The following is a 12,664-nucleotide window of genomic DNA, read 5'->3' as shown; positions in this document are numbered from 1 at the left end:
TTTAAGGCAAGCCTGCAGTAATCTGCCTAGATCCAAATGAGATGGGAAAGGCTTTTCGTTATTTGCATATTTTGGGGGGGAAATGCCACCACACTGTTGTGTTGTATAGGTGCCAAACATTTTTCGTTTTACCCTCAACCGAATCGTGCTAGAGATGTAAATGAAAATAAACTACAATTCCCTGCGTCCAACACCTCAACCACGCATGCGCTCTGACACTGCAGCGCACTCCCCGGAGGCTGGTGCGCAGGCGCACGGCGAGCCACTGGCAATCAAGTTGGTCAAACAGCTGGTGATAAAATGGTAGGTAAGATCAAAATAATAAACCCAAACAAACAAATAAACCACAACGGCAGGGTGAAGCGGTGGGAACCGGGACGGGTTGTGCGCAAGGCACTCAGGGGATAGTGCAGATGAAGTGTCCTTTACCAGTGTCGCATTGTCAGTGGGTTTTACTGTGGCAATTGATCAGTGAAAAGGAAGGTCAGGCAGAGTTGTTGGTATTTTGAGAGCTGACACTGGCACTTGCACCGCACGTACCTTTCCCTTTTTGGTCTCTGAGCAAGTTGGGAGAGAAGAGCTGACCGTCCGCACACACCCGGGAACTGGGTCGCGAATAACTGCGCTGGCGGAGCCCGGATAGTAAGTAGGACGAGTGGGATATTAAACCACAGCTTTTCACACACTGAGCACCATTCAACTACAGTGCTTTGCCCGGGACGCTGGTTTCCCTTGGCGCTGCGATTCCTCAATGTCATCTTTGAGTTCGTGCGTATATAAGGCGTTACTGTACGTGGCTAATTGAAATGCATTATATCTGCAGGCGTTTGTTTATTTTCGATGAAAACGTGCGCCTCGTTGACAAAATACGACACAAACCGTGCATTGTTCATACATCTAAATATATGTGCACACCTGCATGCATGTACTGCAATTTGTTTTTATTATCTGTACTAATCAAAACAATACGATGACAATGGACATGCCAATATAGTTGATTCTGGTTTTGCTTTACACGTGTGCTACAGTAGCCTATGATTCACACCATGTGCACGTTATTGATGCACTGAAGTGAAGTGACGAGCAGCGTGGCACTGCATTGTGTTTTAAATCACTGCAGAATGGGTGACATTCCCGCCGTATTGTGCATTTTGTAAATACAGGACATGACAGAATATGATGGTGTGTGTGTGTGTGTCTGTTTTTTTTTTCTTGTTTGCTTCATGCTTCACTTATTTGTAAATGTATGAAGAAGTGTACTGGTTAAAATACTCCTATCTGTGGTAAGGATAGGGTCAGTGGTCGAGTGTACAGCTGTCTTGAATGCTGAGTGCGCAGTTCTAAATGAATACCGGTTGCATCATTATTGAGTTGCAAGACTCCTCTTCTTTACACGACCAACTTGCATGGTGCCCTCACTTCATTTTCTTATTCTGCTGTTTATAATAAACATGAAGCATTGTCCAAAATATGCTTGTGGCTTGATATATGTAGTTTTCAGAATAGAAAGTGACATAACTTTATATCTTGTTTGACAAAATCTAGTGGAATTGCTTCTCACTGAAATTGCTGTTGGGAATTGGTAAAGAAAATAGTTTCCAGTATGGGGGGTGAATGAGATGCCTTGTGTTCTTATTTAAATATATCTGTGGGTTTATTTTTTCATTAACCGTTAACCATTAATAACTTTTATTTGGATCACATGGATTGTATGAAACACTTATGGATCATAAGAATAATCAGATAAGATCTATATAATGTATGGGTAAATAAAACATGCTTGTTTGCTCCTGTTAACTTCTTTAAAAAAACAAACATTTTCTTTCATTCTGTTGGCCAATGCAAAACACTCTGGTTTCTCTCATCAGTACTAATCCACAGTAGGGCATTTTATTTTCCACTCCTCTCTTACAGAGAAGTGGATCTCCTCATGAACAGAGCTAAGTGTAGTGCTGCTGACACAGTTAGGGACTCTTGTAGTACAAATGGACTGCGGAATTTCCTAGGTAAGGAAGTAACTTTAATGAACGTGCTTCCAAGAAGATGTAGCTGTTATGTGCAATACTGTACATATGTGTTTGTATACAGCAACTTCAAAGAAGTTCTTGGAAGAAGGCCTCTGAAGAGTTTCCATTGATTTTAGTCCTGGCTTCTTCTAGGACATTGGTGTCTAACTGTGTTCTTGGTCCACCAAAGATCCATTCTCTTCCTAAATAAATGGTCCATTGCAATTTTAGTTTCTTGACTTTTGCAATGACAATACATACTTTTTTACACAGTGGTACACCATTTATTTTAATTTCATGCATCTTCCCATTCTTCTTTCAGTCATTTGTAGTAGTAGTTTTTTGCATTCAGGTGATGAAATGTAGCCTTGTGTAGTCTTGTTGACAGTATCACTTTGTTGTAAATGGTGCTGTTTGGGTCACTGTAGGTCTTTTGAAATAATGTATTGTTTTAGAAGCATTAAAAACGGATGCATATCTGGATTAAACCCCCTTTTCTGTTAATTGATGAATCCTATATGTTGTGTAATTTATAATTTTCTGGAAGTTCTCAATAAAAGGCAGCAAGATAAAGCATATACATTTGTGAGGATGTTTCTGGTGCATAAATATTAGGCTACTTCACAGTTGTCCCAAACATCTTTACTTATTTATTTTATAGTTTAGCAATGGTATGTTTAATTAGCGATGCAGATGATGGTATGGAATCCCAGTAAACATAGCCTTTCATTAAGGTTAGGGTTGCTTTTCTTAACTAATCTTACTTGGGTGTAGATTATTATGGGTCTAGTTTAAAATTCTGGTGTTGCCTAGGTTTGGGGTTCAGGCTGGCCCTTACAGTGGGTGAGGTTGTCCACTGATGTTAAACGATGGAATATAGGCTACTGAAATGCCTCTCCTTTCTGCACTGCAATCCACTATCACGGTGCACAGTAAATATTCTGAATATTATTAAGGTGGTATTGAAAATTCACTGAAGATTTGGTTTATGATAAATTTCACGTTAAATGAAAATCTAAATTAGAACATTTCCCCAAGTTTTAATTAGGGATACAGAAGGAGGTAGGAGTGGTCTTATAGTTACATTTAGATTGCTTAGACATCATTATTTGGAATAATTTAGCAAAATTGTACAGGGAAATCACATCAAATTAAACAGGCATTCGGTAGGGTTGCTTTTCTACTGTCCGCATTGTGGAGTAGTGGTTTGGGCTCTGGACCCTGGAGCAGAGGGTTCAACTCCAGGTGGGGGACACTACTGTACTCTTGAGCAAGGTACTTTACCTAGATTGTCCACTAAAACTCCAGGTGTATGAATGGGTAATTGTATGCAAGTTGCACTGGATAAAGTAGTCTGCTAAGAAATATAATAATAATACCACCTGAACTAGATTGAGGCTAGCTCAAAATATTCTGCACTGCAATGCACTGTGACAGTTCAGCATAAACAATCTGATTATTATTTAGTTGTTAAGCGAATTATTTGCCATATGTGTATTGACTGTAAAATGTGGATGTTATCAAAAGAAACTTCACAATAAAATAATGGAAAACTTGTAAAAATGTGAAAATGTCACCACAGTAACTTTTAATTAGCAGTACAGATGTAGGGGGAATGGTCTACTGGTTATGTTTAGGTTGTGTAGACCACATATAGGGTAATAAAGGGATGCTTTACTTAAGCAATCAAATGAGGGCTACATTTTGATAAAGGTTAGAGTTTGCATTTATAATATGCTTTTTTATTTTATTTAGGAAAAGATGAGATTTTAAGACTGCTTTAGCAAAACTGTTTTTATTACAGAAACATATATATAAAAAATGTATAAACAAAGGCTATTTCCCCCTATGAATTGAACAATTTGTTCACTAGATTCAGTTTTGTAAATTTAATAAATGAATGAGAAATTAACATTATCTTAAAGTAGTAAATGTATTGCCATGATTAACAAAATGTCCAGTCTCTTCTGTTGGATTGCAAATTGCAATGGATGACTGCTGCTAAGGAAAATTAAGCCTTATTGTTGTGTTACAGAATTCTCTGTTCGAATTGTGAATTAAGTACATAGTAATATGACCTCGGAGGCTAATGAGCCAGGAGAACAAAAATACTTTTCCTTTCATCCACTTGGTCTATGATGTCTGCATATAATTATGTAAACCTGTTCAATAATGGAGAAATGAAAGCTGCAAGATTATTATGTTTTCTTTTTAAAGCAACATGTTTTTCCTTGGTTAAATTGTATGGAACAACAGAAAGAAACTGAAAAAATGCAAAGCTCTGTGTGTAGAAAGTGACATGGTCCCCATATACACATACTGTGCCACATCTAGACCACTCAACATATTGCACAGAAACACTGGTATAAAGAAAAGGCAGTAGTATTTTTGTTTAATTAAAGTCAAGGCAATTGTTTGATTCTGGAAAGTTTTCTCCTGAAAAAAGTTATCTTTTAAGATTGAGACTCTACCGCTTCCAACCCCCACCCCCCACCACAATTATTTTAAAATGAGATTAGACTTCAAATACTGGGGCTGAAGGCAGAAAGGGAGTCCATTGAAACGCAAGAGAAAGATGTGATGCAGTAGTTTCCAGCTGGTGAAGGCAAAGGCTTATTGGAACCAAGAGAGCACAAACAAGAATTAATGCACACAAAAAAGAGGGGCCCCAGAAACTGTACATAAACCTGGTTTTACAGTCTGAACACAATTGCCCATTTGTTTGAGTGACGCTGCTTGTTTTATTTTTTGTAGCATAAGCTCAAATCATCACAGAAGGATAAGGTTCGCCAGTTTATGGCATTTACTCAAGCTGGAGAGAAGACCGCTGTGTACTGCTTGACGCAGAATGACTGGAAATTAGAAGTGGCAACGGACAACTACTTCCAGAATCCAGATCTCTACTACAAGGAATCCATGAAAAACTCAGTAGACCGAAAGAAATTAGAACAGCTTTATAACCGATATAAAGGCAAGTGTTATTTTCTTACTTTCTTCTAAAATGACATGGTAGCAGTCGTCGTTGATTCAAAAGTGACAGCTGTGTTGTTATGTTTAATGTTCCCCATCCCCGCATAATTGAGCAGTTTCCTTTGTTGTTGTTTATCTCATTGATTTAACTTTGCATTCAAAGTTTTGATTTTTTAATCATGGTTCTTCAGTGCCTAAGTAAAAGTCTCCAGCTAGCTGTGCTCACATGAGTAAGAGACAATCTTTCAGTTGGCTGTGAAAATGCTTCACATTAAGTGTCCACTAGTGGTGTTCATTGCTTTCAAGTATTAACATATATAAATAAGATCATTTCTGTGTCATCCATTTTACCTTGACATACATGATTTATTTTCAGTCAGTTATAGGAATGTACTTCTGTAGTTCTCATGGCATTATGTCTCTGAGCTTCTTGCATGATCAGCTGTTCACAGAAAGAACCAGCCTGCCTTTATTCCACCTTTGATTTCCTTTCTATCTGGGTACATACTTTGACTGATGAATCAGTGGTTGTAGCAGAACATCATGCAGTTACATTATAAAGTCACAATTAAAGAAATCGCAAAAAAACAAACCAAAGCAATAACGGTGGTATGACATTGTGCACCTGCTGTGAAGCGTTGCCTGTGCCTCCCCAGATCCTCAGGATGAAAATAAGATTGGTATCGATGGCATCCAGCAGTTCTGTGACGATTTGAACCTGGATCCTGCCAGCATCAGTGTGTTGGTGGTAGCATGGAAGTTCAGAGCTGCCACTCAGTGTGAATTCAGCAAGAAGGAGTTTGTGGACGGCATGTCTGAGCTAGGGTAAGCAACCCCCAATCAAATCGACTTATATTACAGCGGTTAATTGCTTGTTCATAATTGGAGAGAACAGTCGTTCAATTCTGTCTAACAACAAGGGAAAACTAGTGCCACTGTTACAAAGGTTTCACTCCAGTTGACAGTTTAGACTTTTTTTTTTTTAAATTTCCCCTCCCCTTTCCAACTCTTCCAAAGAGTTGTATTGTAAGGGAGTAACCGCCTTCTCAGTCTGCCTACAGACTCCTTTATTACCAGGCTGAAGGCTCTGATTAGTAAACTGTTTTAGTTTTTCCCCCCTGAATTTTATATTATTCCTTTGAAGAATAAGATGTCCAAAAAAGTAAGCAACAGTTAACTTCCTGTATAGTTATAATTTTCTGTTTACTCCTTACTGTACATTGGGATTGATTCTCACTATTGCTATACATACATTTATAGGAAAATTTACTACTAATGAAATTAAGGACTGCATATAATCTGAAGCCTCTTCTATGAAAATTAACAGTTGATTGATTTGTGCATTTGAAAATATAATGCATCTAAAATCCTCATAGTATCATGTCTTTTGATTAAAGTGCATGAGAATTCTCATCAAGTTCAGCAAGGCTTTTGCTAATGGAAGTTGATATGAAAATGAGAACATCATTCAACACCACAACAAAGAACATGTCCACTTTAGCAATTAATTGGTAAAGGGTGGTTCTGAGGATCTCACTGTGCTGATGTCACATGATGAACAAGCTTGTTTCTTTATAAAGGTCACCCACAATCCTCATTGTGTGGATTGTTCAGGGAAGGACTATTCAGCATAGATCATTAGTTAGAAAGAGTTCACCCAGGGTCATGATCATAAAGCATTCCCCACCCAATTTGTATTCCTGATATGTTAAGGTCAAATGGAAATATTTCAGTTATGTTTAGGGCTCTTAAATTACCATCTTACAATTGCATTTGACTCTTTATAATTTAATTGTTATTTTTTTTAAGAAAACAAAATCAATAAAAGCTATACACTGAGTGTATGTTTTTTTTCTGAATATAGCCCCCAAAATATTTATGAATCAAGAGATTCACATTTTTTAATTCAGTTACATTCCAGATTGAATTCCAGCTAGAAAACTCTGGATTCACGACCCTGCACACTAGTCTTTTCACAGACAAGTGGCGACAGGTTCAGCAGAATTTGACCTCCTGCCCTGGTGGCTCATGCTCCTGATTCTGTCTGTTGTCAGGTCGAATAGAACCATCTATTTCACTTCTTGCTGTAATTCTTTCTGTTTTTTGTCTGTTTTGTTTTGTTCAACAGCTGTGACAGTCCAGATAAACTCAAAGCACTCCTCCCACGATTAGAGCAAGAATTAAAGGACCCCGGAAAGTTCAAAGACTTCTATCAATTCACGTTTAATTTTGCTAAAAACCCTGGACAAAAGGGCTTAGGTAAGCATTAACAGTAAACAGCTTTGTTTCTTTTATGTCTCTTCTAATGTGTTACATGAATGAGAATTACATTCCCAATGGTGTAATTGAAACCATGCCTACCGAGTTTGAACCATATACTATTATTTTTCTGTTCTCTTTTTTTTAGACACTGAGCAGTTCTTTGTTTTGCTAAATCTGTGTTTTTAATGTATACTCCAAAAGTTCAAAAATGTATAGTATGTTCAGTGACATAAAATTGTGCACACTATACACAAGTCACTGTGGAAATTGCGGTCTAGTTCAGGGAGACCAGGTGGTGGGGATAATCTGGTTCCAGCTAATATGAAGGAGCCTCTAGTCTGACTTTGTCTCTCCCAATTAAAATTCTGATTGAATCATGTCAGTATGACTGGATATGAGCTGCTCTTCCACATACTGTGAAGATACCAGATAACAGCAGCCTCTTTTTAGAAACAGAACCATCGCTCTGATTTTGACACCTGTCCTTGAGCAGATGTAAGATGTGGAGGAGATGTTCTCTGCTCCTTCAAGCTGCAGTTTCTGATGCCTGCCTGCCCTCTGCAGCTTGCATCACTCTTTGGGGTTGAGGGGGGGGAATCATCTTTACGAGGGCTGTTGGCAGAATTTTGTAATCACGGGTAAACGACAGGAAGATTCCAACAGCCTTTTCTCAGCCTGTAACCCTGCCAGTTTTGCTTTTGTTGTGGGCGTTGGCTGAATAGCTGCCTCTCTCTGTCACAGTGCAGGGCACAGCACAATGTGTGTGTTGGTAAGGTTGGGGCATCGTTATCGTGGGACCTCCCAGTGAAAGTAAAAGCACAATATTGGTTCAAACTGTGGGTGTAGCATAGAATCTGATGTTTACAGTTTCTCTTCTGAAGCGGGATGCTAATAGCCCAGAAATAGCGAAAGGTATGACTGCCACAGAGTAGAGTTTACCAGGGGAAATATTAGCCCGTATTTCCCTGTGTGGCTTACATTATTTAGGGGGTGCTGAACATTACTGACCTGAGGTGTTGCCGAGGCAAAGAAACATTCTGTTCCACCAAGGATTGTTTGGGAGTAGATTAACTACAGAATCCTCTTATCTCTGAATGGAGACATTTATTACAGTAACAGGCCCTGTGATTATTGAAGCAAGATTGTTGGCTCAAAGCGCAGCTATAATTTTGCCGAGTTTGTGGCCCTATTTAGAAGGCTGTGTTCAGTTTTGATCTTGGCATTGCACAAAAGGATATTGTTTTAGCTTTCAGAGGCCAGGCCTGAGAGGTATGGCACACAGACAAGTTAAAATAACTTTTTTTTTTTTTTTTATGTGGCACATAAAATGAAGATCTGTGTCCCAAAGGACCCAGCAATTGGGACAAATGGCAGCAGGAAAAAGTTTCTGAGAATATCTGCCATAGCATATGAATGGAGAGTTAGAACACCATCAGAGAAATGAGTGAGTTTTCATAGCATGAAGAGAGAACTACAAGAAGATAATTAATATATTGGGTGATGGAAGTGTTCCATTCTCCATACTGAACTGTCCTGCAGATTAAATGTAACCTTGCAAACACATTTTGTTAATTGATTTTGGAGTATTTTTGAGTCCATTAATACTTGTTCTTTGTTTGTTCCAGATTTAGAAATGGCTGTGGCCTACTGGAATTTAGTTTTGACCGGAAGGTTTAAATTTCTAGACCTCTGGAATAGGTTTTTATTGGTAAGTTTGCTGTGGAGAGTGTGTGGTGTGGGGTTGTGTGTTGCAGTGCGCACTGAGCATGGGCACAGACAGCACTGACCTATAGCTCCCTGGAGAGAGACAAACTCCACTCTGCTGATGTTGAATGAATGTCATGTCTTCTTGCTCAGACAAAGTAATTAAAAATACCTCACAGTGCAGCACATGTATGGATGGATAGATAAGAAGCTAATACCTTTTTATAATTGTATTGTTTAAACTATTATCTTTTAACATAATGCCAAAATAGTGATAAGATTTTTTTATCCTTCAATCAAATGCCTTCTGATTATCATGATCTTATTCAGCTGTCCCATGTGTGTTTGAACACCGATATCTACTTCTGCTCCTCACAGGAACATCACAAGAGATCAATTCCAAAAGACACGTGGAATCTTCTTTTGGATTTCGGGAACATGATTGCAGATGACATGTCCAATTACGACGAGGAAGGTAACTTCTTTTACTGTAGATTGCTGTCAAGCCCTATAAATGTCTCCTGCTAAGGTTAGTTCTCATAATGTATTTGGGGATTGCCCTTTTAATCTGGTTGGTAAAACTGATTGTACAGCTCTGGAGTGTTTGAGCCATGTAGAAAAATACAGACTAGGTATACAGACATGGTCGAAAGTATTGATACCCTTGCATTTTATTCAAATAATGCACCATTTGCCCTGAAAAGTATAGAAATTAAAAGATCATCCACACATGCACGTCTTTGTTTTTCAGTGGAATAAAGCAAAAAACTGTGAAAAGAACTGAATTGTTGCTTATTCTATAAAGACATTCTAAAATGCAATAGAAAATAATATTGATACCCTTTAGAAGTTATATGAAATAATTGTATTGTAGTGATACCTCAAGCAGACGACGGGTGTCTTCAATTGCATTATCACTCATTCAGCCAATAAAAATGGAGAAAAGTACTCGCTCTGCTGTTTTGTGTCGCTGTGTGCATCACACTGAACATGGAAAAGAGAAGGAAAACCAGAGAGTTGTCTGAGTAGGTTAGAAAGAAGGTGATAGCCAAGCATGGTCCTACAAGACCATCTCTGAAGAGCTTGATGTTCCTGTGAGCACTGTTGCCAATATTATTAAGAAGTTTAAAGCCCATGGGACTGTAGCCAACATCCCTGGACGTGGCCGCAAGAGGAAAATTGACCCAAGGATGAAGATAAGGATTGTTCGAATAGTGGAGAAAGAACCAAGGAACTCACAGTTGGAAAAAGGTCCCCATCAAACCTGAGAGAACTGGAGTGGTTTGCTCAAGAAGAGTGGGTCAAACTACCAGTCGAGAAGTGTAGAAATCTCATTCAGAGCTACAGACAGAGCTTGATTGCAGTTATTGTCTCTGAAGGCTGTGCAACGAAATATTAGGTTAATGGCCCCAATATTTTTGTCTGTGCCATTTTCATTTGTTTTACTATTTAAAGTAATGTGTTAAATCATAAATCAAACAGTATATTGAATGTGAAATAAAGAATGGTGGCTACCAAATACTTTTGTCAATTTCTACTTAGTTCAGAGATTTTTTTTTATTTATTTTTTAGTGGAAGGGTACCAAAACTTTCGGCCACATCTGTAGATAAATGTTTATCCATGTCATAATGAACACAACCATTTGTCGCATGCAAAGTTTTTGTATTAAAAAAAAAATAATAATAATAATAATTTACATTTTCAGGGCTGAGAAAAGCCAAAATTGAACTGTGTGAAAAATGCTCTGGTTAGTTTCTGTTCATGGCTCTCTCCCTCCTCCAGGTGCTTGGCCTGTTCTTATAGACGACTTTGTGGAATTTGCGCGTCCAATCGTCACAGGAGGCAAGCGCAAAACTGTATAATTAACTGGCTCTAGGGTGGGCTTTTATCCTTTTATTTTGTTGTCGTTTTTTTTTTATAAAGACAAAAAAAAAAAAAAACACTTGATGTCACGCAGTGTGCGCGCTGCTGGGGGTAGGGGTTGAAGAAAACCAGCTGGGGAGAATAGGGAAGCGGGTTTGAACAGGAACAGCCACGCACACACGCTGCTGCTGGGGTGACCGGCCACGCCACAGGGTGGCCGCACCCTCCCAGAGACCTGGCTTCACTTCTCGCTGCTTTCACGGGATGTCGCTATGAAGGCTGGCACGCAGACTCTGCCCACATGTGGTGGCTCAGAAGATAGCTCTTGCTTTATGTAAGAAAAGAAAAAAAAAAAAAACTTTCTTCAGATATTGCAATGGTTGTATGATATAGGATGTAGATTCTGCATGTCTTTTTTTTTTTTTTTTTTTTTTATACTTCGAAACAATGTAAACTACAGATCCATTTTCTTACTCAGAGAGATGTTCGGACAGCACAGCATGCCATTGAGTTCATGACAGGTGAACACCAGCAGACACTATTATTACAGTTGTAAAATACTGTATCTATAACTATCTATATAGATATATATGTATATAGAGAGAGAGAGAGAGAGAGAACTAAATACAAATAAGAAGAAAAGTGAAGTGTGTGGTGTACATTAAAGACTTGGTTCTAAAGTATCATACATTTGGTTTATTTTTAAATGCCAGACAATGAAGTAGACAAAGTGGAATGGAAACTTTGCAAACATAATAAGCAGGAATTTACGTTATACTAGTACAAACCAAAGGAAGGCTGCATTTCTAAAGTGATCCAGTAATTTGGTCGTGACTGGATTACCTGTCGTTAACCAGATTCCATATTGTTTACAGCTATACACGTATAGAAGCCTGAATACTTTAAAATGCTGTTTTGCTGTCTCTTCATTATCATGTATAGCAAAACTCAGGTAAAGCTGTCACTTTATTTTAATGCTCCTTGTTCTTCTAAAATTATTTAATTTGTCTGAATTGTGGAAGGGGTAGCTGCTGGATCTTCACCAGTACGTAGAAGTGGACAGAACTCTGTCATCTGTTCTTCTTCCTTTCAAATGTAAATGATTAATTCATGTATTTTGGTGTTTATTTTGTTTTGTTATATGAATACAAAACAGGACATTGCATAACAAGATAATAGTTCATGGATTATTTGAAATATATATCTAAAGAAAACAGCCAGTTCTCAGCCTCAATAATATATTCAGAAATATTAAAAATAATCACAAGCCTGAAAGTGGGCAAGTCTTCCTCATTTTGGTTATCAATGACGAAGACCTGAATTTCTATTTGCAGCTTTACCCCACAATATTAATCCACTGCAGGGTTCAGCAAAGGCATCCAACCTCTCTACTACGAGAAGGCACGCAGAATACAGACTAAGACTAAGAGGACCACAGTAGATAACACACAGTCCAGCAAGGTATTTTAGTTCTATTTGTCAGATTCATCACATCTAAGTCTAATTGAAACTCTTATTGAGCTCTCTTCTGGCTGGTTTTACAGACTCTGATGAGCACTAGCTCATTTTATTTTAGGTAGATTAGTACTAGAATAGTGCTGATCGAGGTCTGTGAAACGCAGCATTTGTGTTTCTCCACTTGATGTGCTCTATGGTGTTTTTCTTAATCGCCCAGTGCTGCCCAGGCTTGTGTTGTTGTGCAGTGCAGTAGAATAGTGAGATGGCATTGTGGTGCCACTGTTTGGGATACAACTGAACTCGTTCGCCTTTCCTAAAATATTGATTCTATTGTTTGGCTTGCATTAGTAGTATTACTGATGTTTTAAATTAATTCAGACATAGAGATTCTTGTGTCCAG

General features: G+C 38.3%; 1 protein-coding gene across 2 annotated transcripts; it reads left to right on the top strand.

Moving 5' to 3' along the window:
- The first annotated feature begins 243 nt into the window (after window positions 1-243).
- dcun1d2b (DCN1, defective in cullin neddylation 1, domain containing 2b) lies at window positions 244-11,489 on the top strand. Of its 2 annotated transcripts, none has more exons than XM_066706329.1 (7): window positions 244-303; window positions 4,761-4,977; window positions 5,633-5,801; window positions 7,105-7,235; window positions 8,864-8,946; window positions 9,321-9,417; window positions 10,726-11,489. In XM_066706329.1, exons 1-7 carry the CDS (start codon window positions 301-303, stop codon window positions 10,803-10,805), a joined length of 780 nt encoding a protein of 259 aa, XP_066562426.1. In that variant the 5' UTR covers window positions 244-300; the 3' UTR covers window positions 10,806-11,489. The 2 variants fall into 2 exon arrangements, with proteins under 2 accessions (XP_066562426.1, XP_066562427.1); XM_066706330.1 differs by lacking the exon at window positions 244-303 and adding an exon at window positions 344-642.
- The last annotated feature ends 1,175 nt before the right edge of the window (window positions 11,490-12,664 follow it).

Source organism: Amia ocellicauda, chromosome 6 (assembly GCF_036373705.1).
Source record: "Amia ocellicauda isolate fAmiCal2 chromosome 6, fAmiCal2.hap1, whole genome shotgun sequence".
NCBI lineage: Eukaryota > Metazoa > Chordata > Actinopteri > Amiiformes > Amiidae > Amia > Amia ocellicauda.
Note: the sequence above shows the minus strand (reverse complement) of the source record. Positions and strands in the feature narration are given on the sequence as shown.

Excerpts from the sequence above, each read along its gene's own strand:
- dcun1d2b (XM_066706329.1), top strand. Across the intron at positions 8,947-9,320 it reads TCTGGAATAGGTTTTTATTG|GAACATCACAAGAGATCAAT; the intron begins GTAAGTTTGCTG and ends TGCTCCTCACAG. Across the intron at positions 9,418-10,725 it reads GTCCAATTACGACGAGGAAG|GTGCTTGGCCTGTTCTTATA; the intron begins GTAACTTCTTTT and ends TCCCTCCTCCAG.